This window comes from Manduca sexta, chromosome 17, assembly GCF_014839805.1.
Source record: "Manduca sexta isolate Smith_Timp_Sample1 chromosome 17, JHU_Msex_v1.0, whole genome shotgun sequence".
Classification (NCBI taxonomy): Eukaryota; Metazoa; Arthropoda; class Insecta; order Lepidoptera; family Sphingidae; genus Manduca; species Manduca sexta.
The window spans coordinates 15,038,271-15,058,043 of record NC_051131.1 but is presented as its reverse complement, the minus strand read 5'-3'; the positions used below and the strand labels follow the sequence as shown (position 1 = coordinate 15,058,043).

The following is a 19,773-nucleotide window of genomic DNA, read 5'->3' as shown; positions in this document are numbered from 1 at the left end:
TAGCTTGATACAATTATTATAGACTGGTTTATAAACAAAATATTAATATGTTTTCATTTACAAATCTTGCTTGCCAAAATCGCATTGTGACTGGATGTTTTTTGTATTGCGTCGAGAAACTGAAGTGTGATGGGGGGATTGAAAATGTTCAATATTCGATATCGATTGAAAACGGCAAAGAGAACAATCGCGTTTGTAGATGAATGAAAAATATTTTATCATTTTGTTGTTTCGTGAAATCCTTTGATAAAAGTGATTTTGTGTTACGTATTGATAGTTTGGATTAATAATACGGTGGTGTTGTCGATGCATGTTTGGAGTAATATGTAGAAAAACAACTGTGACGTCACATAACAATCAGCTGAGAAGGCGGCAGGGGGAGGTTGAAGAAGACGATAGAAGAAAACAAACAAAATGGGTGGCGCGGTGAGTTCGGGCCGCGACAACAATGAGTTGATCGACAATCTGATGGGAGGCAATTACATTCGATCATGGTCCGTGGAGCGTGTTTTCCGAGTGCTGGACCGTGCAGACTACATGACGCCCGAGGCACGAGACCAGGCGTACAAAGACATGGCCTGGCGGAACGGCCCACTGCATATGTCTGCGCCATGCATTTACAGGTACTACATTATTTGAGGGTAGATTATAACTTGTGTTGTTGTAAATACATCTAAACGAGTTTGACGATTTTATTGATGTGTAGCGATTTTACACCATATTGTTGGGGTATGACATGTTCAAATGCATTTTGCTCCAAGAAACATCGATGTGGGGTCTGTTCTAGAGTAGAAGACAAGACATAAAAGTTGTTTTATAAAGACATGTAGTAAGGAATACCCTAAAAATAATAAAAAATGGGTCATTTCATTTACTAGGTTGAGGAGTCCACAGGAATATATAAGAATGTGTTTAGACTTATATTTTATTGTAAAATATCCATTTGGTCCTTTATTTACAATCAAAACAGGATACCCGGGATCTTTTATAGATTATCAAAGATTGAATGAAAATTAAAATTACTTTGTGAATTTACTGAGTTTATCTCACCCATTTAGTAAACTGCAAAAATGCTGTATTTTGTAATTGATTTATGATTCTTAAATATGTAAGAAATGGTTAACTAATTAATAATCAGACCACTTTAAAGTCCTGAAATATATCTGCGAATGAAGAGTAATTTCTTTAATTAATCCTGTAATAGAGAATATAAAAAATTAAATACAATGAACTACATACCAATATGTCTAGTCTGTTTAATCAAGAACATAGTTCATCTGTGTGCCAAATTTCACCCAATCTCATTCAGTAGTTTACAAGTTTACTCCTGACATCCAGACCCCATCTCCACACATCTTCACATTTGTAATATAAGTGAATTAAACACTCATAAATTATGATATTGATGAGGAAAAAGATTGTTGTTTTATTATTTGTTTAAAGAATTGATTGTGGTATAAATATTCTCTCAATTCTGTAAAATATGATAATAATTCCTTATTGAAAAGATATTTATACTTATTAAGTTTTCCTTCAGTTAGTATTTATTATAGGACAGCGGGTAGTTATTACCATATTTATTGTACACTAGCTTTTGCCCGCGGCTCCGCCCGCGTTATAAAGTTTTTCAGGCTAAAGTTTTCCGTTATAAAAGTAGTAGTTTCCCGGGAACCTATGTTCTTCCCAAGATCTCAAACTGTCTCCATACCAAAATTCATCTTAATAGGTTGGGTAGTTTTTGAGTGTAACACGTTCAGGCAGACAGATGCAGCGGGGGCCTTTGTTTTATAATATATTTTTTAGAAATTTTTAAGAGGAACAATCCCGTCATACATCGTTGTTGCATAACTTTAACCGTTTACGCAGCGCACGCAACGGAAGCTCTCAAAACTAATAAATTGTCCCCGTTTTTGTAACATGTTTCATTACTGCTCTGCTCCTATTGGTCATAGCGTGATGATATATAGTCTATAGCACTCCAGAAATAAAGGGCTATCCAACACAAAACAATATTTTCAGTTCAAACTGGTAGTTCCTGAGATTAGCCATTACTGCTCCGCTCCTATTGGTCATAGCGTGATGATATATAGCCTATAGCATTCCACGAACAAAGGGCTATCCAACGCAAAAAGAATTTTTCAGTTTGGACCGGTAGTTCCTGAGATTAGCCATTACTGCTCCGCTCCTATTGGGTATAGCGTGATGATATATAGCCTATAGCACTTCACGAACAAAGGGCTATCCAACGCAAAAAAGAAATTTTTCAGTTTGGACCGATAATTCCTGAGATTAGCACGTTCAAACAAACAAACAAACAAACTCTTCAGCTTTATATAATAGTATAGATAACAATGAGATACAATAAAGTAAAACATAACACCTGTTAGTTTTAAAGTAACACCTGTTAAGATGGTCACAACTTACACTATTTGTTAAACATAATCAATTTAATTTTGTAATGGTATCTAACATAAATAAATAATAGAAAATAATATCTAAAATCATTGGAACACAAAATTCTCAGGATAGATAAAACAAACTGTACAAATAATTATAAATCTTAAATACATAATATATAAAAACATAAACTGTGATAAAAAAGAAAAACTAAAAATGCTTACATTGAATCACAAATTTCTTAGGAATAGGTAAAACATAACTGAGATTACTATGGGTAATAAAATACTAATAGTAAAATGTAATACAAATTACTTATAAAATTAGAAAATATTAATATTATGCATTATTTATTTTTTTATTATAGGCAAATTGGCCAAAAACTTAGTACTTAGTATTTTTAATAGCATTAGGAATAAAGTGCAATCTGAATAATAAGCATGGGTAAATACTACATATGTAATGAAAAAAGGTAAATTGAGATTTAAAAAAAATGCAAAGTAAACATTACAATTACTTTCAGTTTTAAGTGTCACCTAAAACAACATATTTTTCACTAGTGCAGCATTTCCCACTGCTGGTTATACAGTGGGAAATGCTGTAAAAATATCCCCAATTATATGTACTGCTAAAGTTTATGAATAAATAAAAAAAAACATGAAAATTAAAGTAAACATTTTGGGGTTTTTATGATTTTTAGAGTTGTTTAAATATGACCATATAATTGAGTCAATTATTTGGTTGTAAAATTCAGATATAGTGATGTCACTACAATTGTATTATTATAATTTATTTACTTTTGAGCATTATGATAATATTATAAATTCCTTAATCCTTATGAGGAATAAAATCATGTTCCTTTTTAAACCAAATATAAATTAAAGAAAGGTATTAGAACACCACATTCACGCCATAATATCAACATCAAGTTACCATGTAGTGTTAATGAGCCCACTTACTGCCATAGTTGGTTAAGGAGACATGTGCTGTATTGCGTGACATAAAGCAGACATTCCAGTTTCAATTGACTACATTTCAAAGATAACACAAATCTTACCATCTCCACAGTGAAGTTATGGAAGGTCTGGAGCTGCGTCCGGGGCTCTCGTTCCTGAACGTAGGCTCGGGCACTGGTTACCTGAGCACGCTGGCCGGGCTGGTGCTTGGCTCCGGCGGGATCAGCCATGGCATAGAGGTCCACCCGATGGTCGTGGAGTACGCCACCAAGAAGCTGGGACAGTTTATCGAGAACTCGCCCACGCTGGACGAGTTTGATTTCTGCGAGCCTAGGTTTTATTGTGGTAAGTTTATGCTTTTTTAACGTTATATAGAATAAAATAAGCAATATTGTCGCGAGATTGACCACGTTCTAGAAAGGGACAAGGCGAAATTGCGGCCAATATATTTTTTTTTATCAATGCCTTTATTAAATGCTTGTACGGATAACAGAACTTATCCTCTTCTGCAAGTCTGTTTCGTGAAGTACTGACAGCATGGTTCTTTTGTCTCATACTCTTACGTCAGTATTGATTTTGCAGTTAGATGGTCAGGAACATTTCATTCTTCATATTATTGTTTCCTAGCTAGTACTTCGAAGTATAGTGATAGAACGATGTGGAAATTAAGCCGTTACTGGATATAGACGGGCTGCAGTCATTTGATACAGCAAGCTTGTATGGCTGCAGCACAATCAGTTCTTGGTATTTATTATTTTATCTCCCTCCCATAAGCTCCTGGTGTTTGTCCCATCAGGTAACGGGCTGTGCCTGGCGCCGCTGCAGGCCGCGTACGACCGCGTGTACTGCGGCGCCGGCTGCCCGGAGGAGTACCAGAACTACTTCAAACAACTCATTAAGGTAACATGTATTTTATTTGGTTAAAAGACATTCCGTCAGTCCGAAGATTTTGTAGGTTGAATATAAATCTATGTGTACGCTGTAGTGTGCTCAAGTTGTTTGCCGACTAATATATTATACAATGTAAGGCGTGTGGCAAACCTCGCATTTTTTATAGCAGTAAGTGGACAATCGAGCAGATCGATCAACTGATGTAAAATCATCATTAACACATATTATAGAATCACTACAATATGATGTTAATTTGCGATCTTTAAGTAAGAGAAATAAGGAATAAAGAACGGCATAAGATTTCTTGAGCTCCAATACTCACGAAGGCTGTAGTATATATGAAAATATTTAACATTTGCTTAGTATCAAAAGCATAACGTTATTTATTTATTTATTTATTTATTTTTAATAAGGTACACCAACAGCACTACATATTACATCAATCAATATTATAAAAAAAAACTATAAGGTACAGCATCTGATATGTGTGCTACTAATAGGTGAACACAGCATTTACCACTAACAACATGTTGAATTAAAATCTAAAACATAATAATAAGAAGTAGAAAATTATACAGTACAAAAAAATATTAAATCAATGAGTAACAATTATATACTAAATAATTTGTCTATAAAAACTATTGTAAACAACGTCATATAATTGGCAACAGAAAAAGTTATTGAGAATATGTAGTTGACAAAATTTATAAAGAGTTACATGTTAATTTTTGAGATATTCCAGCAGTCTTTCTTTGAACACTTTTACAGAATCATTAAATATATCAATATCCACTTTAGTGCCAACTTTATTATATAGAGCACATAATCTAGTTATTGGAGCATTTAGACCTAAGTTAGTTCTGTAAGAAGGTGTTTTAAAAATACTAGTTATTGGGCGTCTGGGTTTGTTGTAAGGAACTGCTATACTGATGTTTTCGAGGAGTTCACTGCATGAAATTTTATTATTAACTAACTTATACAGGAATGACAAGTCCAGAAGCTTTCGACGAATATACAAGCTGTCCATTTCGAAATGGGCCATACGATTTTCATAAGGACACCTGTGCGATATCCCGGGTGAAGTGAAGGCGAGATGACGAGAAAATGATCGCTGTAGATTTTCAATTCGTTGGGAATGCTTGCTGTATAAGGCGTTCCAAACAACACTACCGAATTCCAAATGGCTTCGCACCAAAGAGTTATATAAAATAATTTTAGTGCGGGGCGATTTGAAACCTTTCGAGTTACGTTTAATGAAGCCGACCATACGAGCGGCCTTTTTGATAATCACGTCTACATGAGATGTAAACTTGAGATTACCATCCAGAACTATACCCAGATCACGAACTTCGGTAACTTCCGTTAGGACTTCCGTTCCGAGATTATATTTAGAAGGCAAACATGTTTTCTTTCTGCTAAATTTGATATGGGAACATTTTTTTACATTTAAGCGCATGCCGTTATTCATACACCAACCACTGATACTATCAATATCGTTTTGTAAGAGTACTGAGTCCTCGTCAGTAATAATGACTTTAAATAGTTTTAAATCGTCTGCGAACATAGAAATATTGCTATGCTTGATGGTGCTTGTGATATCGTTAATAAAGACCAAAAAGAGGAGCGGGCCAAGATGGGAACCTTGTGGTACCCCAGATGTCGCGTAGAATACTTTAGATTCGAAACCATTGACTCTAACCAATTGCGACCTGTTTTCTAAATATGATGCAAACCATTTTAATAAGTCACCATTAATACCAGCAATTTCCAGTTTATGCAATAAAATAATATGATTAACTGTATCAAAAGCGCTGGAGAAGTCGGTGTAGACGGCGTCAATTTGTTGGCCCCTATCAATGCACTGAGAGAGGTAGGTAACGTAAGATACCAGATTTGTTTCGACTGAGCGGCCCTGTCTAAAACCATGTTGGAAGTCAGAAATTATGCTGTCAATATGTCTAGAGATTATTGGATGCAATAAGGATTCGAATAACTTTGGTATGCAAGATAAAATTGAAATAGGTCGATAGTTTTTAACATCATCAACATCATTTTTCTTGTGAACAGGTACTATTCTGGCTATCTTCCATTCGCGAGGAAAAGTTCCTTCAATGAGTGATCTATTAAAAATTTTTGTTAAGGGTAATGACAACGCAGCTCCACAACGTTTAATAAATACAGGTGGTATATTGTCAGGTCCAGGCCCTTTTTGACCGCACAACTTTTTAATCTTTTTATGGACCTCTATTTCGGTGAACTGTATTTTAGACAGTGAACTAGATGAGAGACTATGACAATAATTTGGTGAATGATTTGGTGTGTCCATACTGTATACAGAAGAAAAATGACTGGCAAATAAATTTGCAATATCTGGTCCAGCGGTTGCTATTTTGTCGTCTAGTTGCATTTTGTTGGGGATTGTGGAGTAACCCATTTGTTTGTCTTTGATATATTTCCAAAAGGTTTTTGTATTCTTAGGAATAAGTGATTCAATAGTAGATTCATATTCTTTAAAGCATTTATTACTCAGTTTTAAGCACCTACCACGAAGTAACTTATACTCGGATTTATCGCGAGGATTGCCGTATAATTTGTATCTCTGGCGCACTTTGTCTTTTTCTTTTAATCTGTCTATTAATTGTTTAGTAAACCACGGGGGATATAGGTATCTATGTGGCGATCGTATAGGTACATGTTTCTCGATTATAGAATTTAAAATTTTGTAAAATGCTGTTACCATCTCATTTACATTATCACATTTATCTAAGCTATCGTTCCAATCAACATTTTTAAGCTTTCTTATAATACTGTCATAGTCAGCTCTATAAAAGTTATACTGAGTTCTTTTCTTTTCATGGAGGTAGTTGTAAGTATGTAGGGAGGGAAAAGATAATTGCAGATTAGGATGCTTAGTATCTAGTTTACTAATTAAATCTAAGGATTTACTAACTCGTAAACTTGTGATATTACTTAAGACTAAATCAAGCATACGACCATCAATATTAGGAACATTATTAAACTGATGCAGATTATTTAAGGACATGAAATCTGTAAGTGAAAAACCCAGAGGGCAGTTATAGTTATAAGGTGACATATAATCGTTAGTGTCATTCGTCTTCCAATCAATAAAAGGTAAGTTAAAGTCACCCAGTATGATAATGTTCTCTGTTTGTGACATTACAGTATCAACACTATCAAGAAAATTCGTCAGTGTTTCTAGGCGGATAGGAGGTGGGAGGTAGACGGCACATATTGCTAATTTATAATTATTAAATTCAATTACGATCCACAGATCTTCATTCTCACTTTCCCAAGTTTTCATCCGCATAGAAGGTAGGTTACGCGATACAGCAATCATAACACCACCTCCGTCCTTCTTTGAAGCCCTGTCAAACATTCTGTCCCTACGATAAACCGCATATCTAGAATCTATAAATTCATGGTCACTTATATTAGAGTTAAGCCATGTTTCTGTAAAAACAATCACTTGGTAATTACACAATGAAATGTTTTTCAAAACATCATTTGTTTTGGTCCTGAGACCACGGACATTTTGATAATATAAATCGAATGTTTCGACGAAAAATACCATAACTCTTAATGACTAAATGAGGAGTTGTACAGATTATGTAATTAAATTGAGACTGTTGGTATTACGGATAAGCAAGGCTTGTGATGATTCGTTTTTCCTGACATAAATGTGGCCGTTGCGAACCCAAGTAAATTTATAAGACATTTCTTTGGCCTTTATACGTGCTGCAGCATGCAGAGCTTTATTTGATGGCGACAAATGTTCAGAAACGTAGACTGGCGTGCGAGGCCCTCCTATGCCCAGATGTTGTGTATTGAGCTTCTCATGGGAATTGGTTTTGTTGTATTTGATTACAGCATCAAGGACCTCATCTCGTTGTCGAGGACTGCGGAGCTTCACTATGACAGACCGTGGTTTTGGGTTTTCTTTGTTAAATTTGGCAACACGGGATACATATAATATATCATCAGAATTAACTCCACATTTGACCGTTTTTAAAAGTTGACCCATAGTAGTTATTAATTTTTCACTCTTATGTTCCGGTATTCCATTGACTTCTATATTATTTTGCCGCATATGTTGTTCAATCAAATGTAGCTTGCCAGTAAGATCCTTAACTGTTGATTTCAGATTTTCGTTATCTTTTGTAGGTCAGCGATAATTGTATTTGACTGGGTTAAACTGGCTTTTATATCTTCGTAGTGCTGGTTGAAATAGTTCATCGCTTCGCGAAAATCGTGTATTTGGCCTACTATATGTTTCAGTTCATTTGTTACTAATTCTTTAATAGAGACTTTTAGTTCCTGCTTTAAGATTTCCCGTAATCGAGCTTCAGTAACGTAGCCGTCACTTTCAGTAACGGAAGGTCCGAGCTTTTGTTTAGTACGCATAGTAATATTGGCATCAGAATCGTCCTTAATAGTAGGTGTAATAGGTGAAGAGGTGCCGGAACATATAGTTGGATAATCTGTAATTGACTGCTTGTTACGACACTGCATGCATTTCCATGAATTTTTCTGTTGTTTATCCATCAGATGGAATCGCTTAGTAGTTACACTAGCGCAGAGAAGATCATATTTCGCATGACAATTAGAGCACCCCAGCGCGTCTTTTCCTTGTATAGCGAGTTTACATTTCATACATATGCTTGAAGTGGGTGCCATTGTAGAATATACTTTTATTATAAAAATATTCTTAAATTGACTATAAAGGCAGCAGCAAGATGTTTTCGTTGATGAAGAAACTTAGTAATGAGTATTGCGCGCAGCGTTTAGTGCCACGGTAAAGCGATTGAAGCGTTCATGCAGCGATGTATTTTATGGCATGCGCAGTGAGTTGTAGGTGTGTGAGTGAGAAGCGGGCCGCCCGCGGGTTGTCGTAGGTCAGGGAAGCGGCCGTTGCAAAAATATTTTTAAAAGTTTTTCTGTGATTACTCACGATTAGTAGCTTAGTTTGCAAATCCAAAACAACCACTGAATAGCTTGTTCAATTAGCTTTCCTACAGTATAACTCACTTCACTTAAAATTCACTTTTGACGTTATTTTCCTTTAATGTTTACGGAGCAAAATTAAACGGTGTTATTGTCGCCACGGTATTTATATACCTATGACGTTATATAACTGAAAAAACAATCATATTTTCATATTTCTATAGTAGGACCGCTGAAAGCGCAAAGCCGACACGTACCACGCTCAATGCAAAAGAGACAAGTGTCATGTTCCGATTTTCGTAATTGTTATTTGTTACCCGCACTTATGATGAATCCGTTTCTATTAGCTACCCATCCCCTTGCCCTAAAATCGCCTGTCCATGCTTAGTCTCCGGTTAAAATTGTCTAGTTTACCTCCAAGTTTCTTAGTTGTATATCTAGTTTTTGTTTGATATTTAAAGGAGGTCTCAACTCTCATCCTGTGAGACATAGATCTTATCTAGATTTTAATAGTGACATTGCCGGAGCTTCTCCCCTCGCGCCGTGTACCATATTTCTGTAAGTCATTAAGTGTTTGCAGGACTATATTGTGTACACACTATAATTTATCGTTCTTAAAGCTTAAAGTGAATAGAAAAAAGAATATATGCATTCTATGATAATGCGCCGCAGAATTGGCTTGATATTGTTTTTTTTTTGTTTAGAGGCTTTGAATCTCTTGAGAGGCTATGCCAGCCTCATTGTAAAAAAATAGTAGTACAAATAATTTTCACATAAACTACAACTTCGTATATAAAGAATAGCCGCATCAGAGGCTCTGAGAGAATATTTTGGAAGATGCAGATATCCTTAAAGTTTGTTATGAGTTCTCATTGCTTCACAGACATCTCTAAATCTAACACATTCCATCAACAAATGATATACATGTTCAATCAGCTCGATATTTATGTGTACATAAGAATAGTTGTATATATGTGTATACACAAGTACGCCGCGACATAATTGTAGGGTTTACGCGTCGTAGCCGATGTCTGGGTAATCGATCCGCGTATACTACGACGTGGGGTATTGATTTAACTCGTTTTATACGCTCTATACTGCTTTAAACTTACCAAGGGCACGTGCTCCATACAAAAATACTAAATATTTTATGGGTATTAATTAATGGTCTCAGACAACAATGTATGCATTATAAAGTGTCAAAATACCGTATTTTTTTTGTGTATTGGGACTAGGGAATGTAATCTTGTTTACTTGTACGAGACAAGTACAATTTTTGTATGAGATCTTGTGAGGTTATGAGGTTGAGTTGATTTGGAGTCACGTAGCTGATCATTGCCTGTGGTTCATACAAGCGTGGAGGCAAAACGGGCATTTCGGGCGCAGGGTACTTGGCCTACAAAATCAGGACTTATCTAACAGCTGAAACCCTTGATGTGCTGTTATTTGAAAAGGCATTTATAAATATAACTGCTTTCCTTAAAACACATCATTACAAAATTTTCATCATACTTACAAATTTAACCATTTTATTACTTTGATTACTAAAGCAATTCTTATTACTTTCGATTACTTCATTTAAATATTTAATAAATTTTTGACAAAACCAAAACAGGGTTATTGGGTCAAAATATACGTTATTCAACGACGATTTTGGGCATGATGTTAGCAGAGGTGAAAACGACAGAGGTGAAAATGACAATGTCAAAATGACCTTGAAACGTAATGAATCCGTCAACACATCTCAAGTAACAATTGGCATTACACAAAGGTCATATAATTATTTTAAACTTAATTTGAAAGCACTTGTAGTGACTGCCTAAGAGTTATGAATACTTGGTAAGAATGTCTTCCTGTCTTGGCTAAAATCAGGTAGGTATAATAGACTGATTGATAAAGTAATTTAGTGTAAGTGCTAAGCTCAAAAACGGTATCTCAAAAAAATAATAATCCAAATCTTGATTTTTATGTCGTCAGATAGCTTAAAGATATTCCCGTCCAATGAACTGACCTAAACAACGGTATCTTGTTTAGAACTTGTAAAAAAAAATTAAAAGGGTGTCTCTATCTCAGTTTTACATACAAAACTATTAAACTGTATTTTCAAAACTGCCATTACCTCGAAATAAGGTTTCCCTGATATACCGCTTTTGCGCTTAACACGGCAGAATAGGTGTGTAAAATGTAATTCTAAATACAACATTAATGATATATTATTACATCTTTCCCTAATGGTAAGTATCAATAGCGAAGGGGGACATATTCTGAAAAGGAACCCGGCACAACATATAGTTACTATTAATATGCATACATGTGGTTTGCGAATCGTTCCAATGATAGTTATTTTTTATATAAGTTAGGAAAGGCAAGACAGTAGGAATCGGTTTATGTGGACCCTTCGCCACTGGTAAGTATGGTGATCTTGAAAAATAATATCTGTTTATCATATGATAATAATATGCAGTTTTACAGAGTAGAATATTTTTTTATTTTATTTTATTATATTTGGGTAGCTCACAGCTATCGAAAACGAATTTTATCTGTACAATCGGCTTCTCTTTTGTTTTTCACTTAACTCCCTGGCTATGAACAGAATTTTATTTCTATATGCATAATATTTAAAGATGTGTCCGGGGACATAATATATACGGGAAGTTGTGTCTGACCAGCTTATAACACTTCGTCGGTCTTTGTCTCGCTTCAGAGTTCCATAACCGTATTTTCATTTATTAGTGTAGTTTCAAGGCACTTCGTACGATATCTCCAAACCATGATTCGTGTGCAGGTGGGCGGTGTGCTGGTGATGCCGCTGAACGACAACCTGATCCAAGTGCGGCGCATGAGCGAGAACCTGTGGAATTCGCGTAACCTGCTGCACGTGTCCTTCGCCTCGCTGCGAATGCCCACCAAAGAGGAGAGCGCTGACCTGATCAAGCTGGGTGAGTTGATATGGAATACTTGCCAGAACCTAGTCACCAGGCCTAGGAAATAGCTATTTTGAAACCCCTTTATTGGTATAGAAAGTAGCTTATATTTAGATATTTTTGTAAGTAAAAGATCAGAAGAGAATTGGATCGGTGCAGAATGATAATAAAATATATTTATGATACTTTAATCCTTCTAAAGAATGCAGTTTTGATTGATTTCAATATGTTTGTATTGTGTTATAAAATCTTTGAAGTCGCTTCATAGATCCCATTCCAGATGGGCTTGATGGTATACACGCGACTGTTCTTAAAAATTAAAGAAAAAAAGTTTGCGACTTGTGCAGTATACTCGTATTGTTGTTGAGAGTAGTGAGTGTCGTGGGTGTGGCGGTGTGTCGGTGTGTGACGGTGCGGTGGTTGCAGAAGAGCTGGCGCCGCCGCGGCTGCAGGTGCTGGCGCGCGCGGTGGTGCGCGCGGCGATGCGGCGCGGGCTGCAGGACAAGCACCCGTCGCTGCGCGCGCCGCCGCCGCGCACGCCGCCCGCGCGCCCCGCCTGCCCGCGCCGCATCTGCATCCCCATCGAGGACGACAGCGACGTCGGTCAGTACGCGCCACATGGCCTCACGTCATAACATATTGGAACGTTACATCATTATTTAGTCTCATATCTCTATATCCATCTGTCCGTTTGAATGCGATAAACTCAAAAAGTACCGAAAGGATTTCCGTACGGTTTTCACCAATGGCCGGAGTGTAACTACTGAACATAATAAAACTTAACATCTGATGTTAACGTATGGCGAGCGTAGCGGACTACCAAACAATACTTTGTAATTCAAGGTATTGGATGGTGTTTCTGCTGTTTATGCGCGGTCGTATCGCTAAACATCAGGCGAACGACAAGCTCGTCTAGTCATTCAAAGCAATAAAAAAAAATAGATGGAGTAATTCAAGAAGAAGGTTTATGGGTATAATTCTTGTGTTATACTTTACTATGTGTACGGTGCTGGGACTAGTCACTAGTTGGTCTATAATAGTTCTCATAGTTTGAATTTAATTTTATTTGGCAGAAGGTCTTGACGACCTACACGATCTGGACCCCTCAACAGGCGCCAACGAGATGAACGCCCTCCTGAGCCTGGTGCTGAGCATGCGGCAGAACCGCGTCGCCGGCGCACTGCGGTTCGACTCCATGGCCGCGGTGTCTGACTCAGAGTCCTCCTCCTCGGACGACGAGTCTGGAGGCGGCGGGGATGGTGACAATGGCGACGGCGGTGGCGGTAGTGGCGGTAGTGGCGGTAGCGGCCGTGGTAGTGGTATGTCACTTTACATATAATAAATCATGGCGTATTGTGTAAAGAAGTAAAGATAATGATTATAAAATGTGATACTACAAAGCAGCGGCGAAGAGTGAAAGTTTTCAAAAGGTAACCCGGGGCAAAAGAAATTACCTTAATTAACACATCGCGGCCAATTTAACAGAAAACAAAAACTAAGACAAACGTCAGTAAACCTAAAAGGGAAGCCGGTAGGAATCGGGTTGTATGGACGCTTCGCCACTGCTATAAAGTAATTCGGTAATTAAATTTTTTTCCACCGTGGTGAACTAACACTCAAACCCTCTTAGTTGTAAAGAAAACCCATGCTCAGCAGTGCAACACTTTCATCATCTCATTCATATTTTTGAATATAACTCTAAATAATTTCCCACCAGGCGGTGGCGGGGACAACGGTGGCGGTCGCGGCGGCGACGGCAGCGACACGGGCGCCGACGACGCCGGCAGCGCCATCACCATCCCGAGCGGCGCGCTGGCGGCGCACATCCGCTCGCGCCAGCAGGGGCTCGGCGCCGAGCGCACCGGCACGCTCGCGCACTTCTGCCGCGGCATCCTCACGCTCGAGTACCAGAACGACGACCAGCAGCCGGGACACAGTGAGACATTTAAACTAAATTGCACAATATGGAACTTTGTATTCTTACCTTTGTCTCATTTCAATATTGGCGTAAAATACTTTAATATGCTCCAAGAACGAATTGATTTAGTCCTCATCACTCGGCTTCTATCATCCTACTCTAAATAAAATTAATAACGTGTCAATACACTTCAACAGGCAGAACTACATCGACAAGGCCACGCAGCAAGAGGCAGCAGTCGACTGAAACTGTGACACGGATCATGAGCACTCGCAACAGGACCGCCACACAGAGCTCTCAAAACGATGCCACTAGACCCAGGACACAAATCAGCGCTATCAGAGCCAGGATCCGAACTAGAACCGGTACAATGCCCGTGCTCAGGGCCAGGCCGATCACCAGGTCTACTCGCTCCAGGACAGCTGCGTCGAGGTCAAGGACCAGGCCGGCGCCCTCAAAGAGTACTGAAAGGAAGCCGAAGGAAACTAAAAACACAAAAAACAAAAGTACTAAAACTAAGGAAAAAGATGATTCTGAACGAACATTGCCCGCCGAAGTGGAGATCTATCTTGGTTCTGCCAAAAAATCTGCCGGAGGTTCTCAAAGCGGCGGTATGGAGTGGGAGGAAACGGAATCGAAGATTTTGTCCAGTGACGAGGAGAGCAAGGAGGTGAAGAGACAGAAGCTGGACAGCGGCATCGGTGAGGAGACTACTCCCTCGTCGGACTCCTCGCCGGCCAAGACCGAAACCAAGAGCGAGCCATCCGAGGCCGAAGCTGGGCCATCTGATACTATCACTGTCATTGGTAAGACATTTATGTTTATAATAAGTATACAGGGTCATCATGACATTACATTACCAAAAAGTATCTACATGCTCATCTTCTTGAAAGTAAAAACAATATTTTTTTTCGAACTAAATAAATACAAAAAATAAAAATATACGCCATTTTTACAACTCTGAGAGAATTCATCGGAGCGGCAACTCAACACGAACAGTCGGAAATACACCCTAACACACAATATTCGCAATCACAATGTAACAGAAAATCAAGAAACTAAACCGGACTTCTTATCGAAAATATTTGAATAAGTTTTGGCACTATGTTAGCTGAGGTACAAGTATGATGAGTGTGGTATGATTTAGTAACACAATGCTCATCCCCTGCATTTTTGTGTAAGTCGTAAGCCGTGGTTAACATAAGATTATACGCAGGTCGTCGCCGGCTGACGCGCCCCCTGCGCAGCGCGGGCGCGCTGGTGAGCGCGGGCACGAGCACGAGCCCGAGCCCGAGCCCGGCGCGCCGAGTGGCGCCGCGCCGCTCGCGCACGCGCGCGCCGCCGCAGCCGCGCACGCCGCCGGCCGGCCCGGACGCGCGGCGCGTGCGCCTGTCCATCATGATGAAGCGCGGCGTGAAGGAACTGCCGCTGCCCTACGCGCTCAAGAAGTACGTCAACCTGGGCCGCTGCTTCCAGTTCTAAGCGTCAAGAGGCTCGTGTCGGGTGCGTTCGTGTTGCTGTTTTGGCCAACAAGGTTTCTAAAAAAGTTTGTTTAAACATTATTATCAGAACAAACGTACTGGGATATACCATATTTTGATGATAAGTTTAAATGATTTAGGGCCGTGAAGTCTCAGTTCTGTGTTTAATCTCGCGCGATTTCTAAACACAGAATCGGTAATTATACATAGCGTATTAGATTAAGCTATTTCAATTTAGTCACAGTTGTTATGCACGTTATGACACTTAAGAACTTATTGTATGAAATGTATGAACGTTAACACGACGTGGCAACTGTTACATAACACCATACGCGACCTTGACATCTGATTGGCCGAACATATTTAAAAACAAACCCAATACCAAGACGCACCCACTGCATCAAATTATGAAACAATTCAAAGGATCTAGCATAATATACTAGAGTAGGAATATAATTGTCTTACGAATCCCACGAGTACCAACCTTTTAACTATATGCATAACTACTATTTATATAGTAAAATGCTATATACTTCATAAGAGGCCTATGTCCAACAGTGGACTACGTAAAAGTCCATGTAAAAGATCTGGCACCATCCCGGACTCCCGACATCTCATTAAAACCGGGTTCACATAGGATTTAAATTATATGTATTCTTCATAAATAATGCACAAAATTTGATTAATGTGTTATGAGAGAAAAGTCGAATTTTGCAGCGAAAATCATATATTCTTCATTGTTAGTAATCTTTATATTAGTAACAAAATGATACAGATACCTACTGGACTCGGTTTTAAGGCCTTGTCACAACTATAATCTGGCCCTTAAATCTTAGGGCTTGTATGCCTAATTTTACTAGCATTACTTTATCACTTTCAAGATATTTTTGAATATATATTTATGTTGCAATGAAACGCCTTCAAAGCGTGTTTAGGATTCCTTCAATTATGAGAATGTTGGTGATATTAGGGCTTTAAGTCCTTTTACCCGCTGTATCCGTGTTTACCCAAACATACATTATCCCTAAAAGTCTTGGATATCCCTTCTCATCCCCACTGTCATTCTTTCCATGACATCCCATGTTTTAAATCTTTTATTTTCACTTGACATTACTGTCCAGCCTTTTAAATGTTTTTGTTATCGTGGTGACGTCACAATGCGTCACTTTAAGTAATTATGAATGGATTTTTGTTGATATTGATGTGTATTTGTTGATTTCTCGTTATATTTTAACAATGAGTTTATTACGTAAAGATTTTCAGTTTAATTGTCACCGCTGACGGATAGAGTGGACACGCTCGCGACATTTCAAAATCAACTTTATCGACTTTATGTTGTGATTGAGTTTATGATATTTGCATTATGCATGAACACAAGATCTTAAATGTTGTGTATTCAAATTGCATTTTAGTCGTCAGCGCTGACCACAATGTTTCGTCCAATCCGAACGGATTAGACGAATCTCTCTCTTATCTCTATGCATATTTTCTTTATATACCATCATTTCATGATCACTGATTGCAAGGATACGATAAGCCAAGCTGATCTCGATTTTGGAATGACTTAAAATTGTAAATAGGATAGGATTATATAATGATAGTCATCATTTTTATATAAAGGTAGGATGCGTGTATCGGCCGGAGTGCGTCGGTCGCTGATCGCGTCGCCGGCCGGCAATGTACTGCAACTGTAGTTTAGTCACTTTATTATTAAGACTGCAGTGTTGTCGTTTATTGCAGTGGTTGTTTCGATGTGATATAAGAAGTAAATTTAATCCGTTATAAATCGAATACAATGCAATGCACATCTAATTGTCTCCACATAAACATTACTGCGCCTTGAAACACTCTCGGATCATGAACGTTTGTCTTCATACAAAGGTTGTAGTCCTCTCGCCTCGCACGCATCGTCCATAGCGTCACAGAGTGAATGGTTACTAACCGCTAGATTTGGGCACTCTCCTTCGATTTAAATAATTAGGTCTAATTATGTCTTATGAGGCTCTATAAATTTTAGTCGAAATTCTAATGACAAATGAGTGTCCCTTTGCATATTCTAAATAAAAAAGAGGTCTGCTGTATTTTAGGCAAAGAAAAGAAGTCATACTGCCAGATGGGAGACTTTTTAATTAATTTTATGATAAAGATTTTTTTAATAATTTTATAGGCTTTCACGCGCTCTAACATGTTATGGGACGGAATACACACTATGGCGAATAATGGGTCTAGTAAATGCGTAAGTGTCTGTGCTTTTATATAACTTGTATGCGTTGGCCACTATTCATCCGAGTAAACATTGCAACACACGACAACACATATAAAATAATCATATTCATTATGAACACTTGCAATTGAACACCAATAATATTGGCAATGCGTTAGTGCCATTTTTAATAGACGTAAGGTTTATGGCGAAGGATTTTATATTTATAGTGGTAGCTTGTGTGTTGGATTGCATATTACTTACGTGTCCATTATAGAGTTCATCTCATTAGCATTAGAGGATTCAGTCGTCTTCTAACGTCGATGCACAGTGGACAAGTTATACTGGTAAGTTTGGGATCTTTATGTCCATTACCATAATTTTTGAGGTTATGACTGGCATTGGTATTGAGTGCTAAACTTGGTTTCAATGGACAATTTCGAATGCTATGGGTGGTATTTATAGATGTAACCAGTTTCGCTATGAAGTGTGATATAAGCTTAGAGGCTGTCAAATTTAAGTCAACATCTTGTTCACTAAAAAGAGAACATCTCAAAAGATAAGTTAAGTTCAAGCATATTATGACTGATTTGATTTGTGTTTTGGTTATAACAGTGCTATCTTAACTAACAACAGGCGCTTAAGGGGCAGGTCAAGTTGATACGGGTTTATTAACAAACCCTAGGCCCTAAGGATCTTTGAGTAGAGTATTAAGTAGAAGTTTAAGGTGGTGTACTATTTAATAAAAAAAAAAATATTGGTCATTTAAGCACCTGTTTTCAGCTGAGATGGTGCAGTTTAATGAACAAAACTCAATTGCCAAAATCCGATTTTAAAATGTTGACTGTAACTTGACAAAGTCTCGGCTGATATTGCACTTCAAATCAATACTGAGTAGCATCTATTAATACTGCCCTTAACCTTTTGAGAGGTAATAATTTCTGATGCGCACGCGCATCACGCCAAGGATATTAAGTAAGGTGCAAATCAATATCACGTAGTATAACAATATAATCTTAACAATAAGTAGTTCTATATCGTATAACTTTTTACGAGACACTGTTTCGACTTTTAAGGATTTTTAAAACTTTAGCATACCGACGTATACGCAAATGTTTGAATATGTTTCTGATTATGGTAAGATCTTCACTATAACATAAAATAAATGTGCAAGGGCTTCGGCCTCTCGATAAATACCTTTAAAAAGATTGTACCAGAATCCATCGAAATGATATCCATTGCATGATGGTTCATAAACAGTAGCAACAATACAAAATTATTTAGCACTGTACCATGCTCGACACCCTGTAATGGTAAACAGTTACGTTACAAATCGATTTGAATAAACCCAATCGATATAATAATTAAGATATTATATTCAAACATTAACTTGTATTCAGCAATATTAATAACTATCGATATCACTCTAGTTTACCCCCTATCGTAACGTTGCAAGTGTTCGTACTGTGTAAAGCTGGCCGCACACGTCGCGGCGTTGTAGCAACACCGGTGCGTGTGCGGCGAGATTTAGGAGTGTTCCGTAAAATGTGTAATGGATTTAGAGTTTTTTTTTAATGTAAATAATACTGTCATTTGTTTTGTTGCAACAATAGTGATTAATTAAATGATTTATTATGGCATGGTGTTTTATTTGGGTTTGTTTCCTTATGTTATAGTGGGTAATACTTGTTTTGCCTGTAGAATACGACGGAGATAAACCTTAATTATTTTTTTATAGAATTTTACCTACTGTATTTGGCGTATATGACAGGTTTAAAGTAATTGTTTTTGTTTAAAAATAGTATTTATATCATTATGTTTTAAATATCTAGATACATAAAAAGAATCGATAAGTTAATGACAAAAAATCGATAAGTGTGAGTAGAATATTTTTTGCCAACTACTGCCGAATACTCCGTGAGATGTTGCAGCTCCAAGAATATTTTGGCGTTGCGCCATTTTAAAGCATTCATTTTTTAGTTCAATATTTTTGGTTTGTATTTCTTGACTGTTGTAGCAAATTGTGGGATATTTTATGTAA

The 19,773-nt window shown here is 37.6% G+C and overlaps 1 protein-coding gene across 1 annotated transcript; it reads left to right on the top strand.

Annotated features, from left to right (window-relative positions):
- The first annotated feature begins 114 nt into the window (after positions 1-114).
- LOC115450665 lies at positions 115-19,370 on the top strand. Its single transcript, XM_030178734.2, has 9 exons — positions 115-623; positions 3,466-3,698; positions 4,150-4,253; positions 11,992-12,145; positions 12,557-12,733; positions 13,204-13,449; positions 13,848-14,066; positions 14,246-14,854; positions 15,265-19,370. Exons 1-9 carry the CDS (start codon positions 415-417, stop codon positions 15,528-15,530), a joined length of 2,217 nt encoding a protein of 738 aa, XP_030034594.2. The 5' UTR covers positions 115-414; the 3' UTR covers positions 15,531-19,370.
- The last annotated feature ends 403 nt before the right edge of the window (positions 19,371-19,773 follow it).

Coding starts and splice junctions, on each gene's coding strand:
- LOC115450665 (XM_030178734.2), top strand. CDS start 415: ATGGGTGGCGCGGTGAGTTCGGGCCGCGACAACAATGAGTTGATCGAC. Junction 624..3,465: donor TCTGCGCCATGCATTTACAG/GTACTACATTAT, acceptor CCATCTCCACAG/TGAAGTTATGGAAGGTCTGG. Junction 12,146..12,556: donor CGCTGACCTGATCAAGCTGG/GTGAGTTGATAT, acceptor CGGTGGTTGCAG/AAGAGCTGGCGCCGCCGCGG.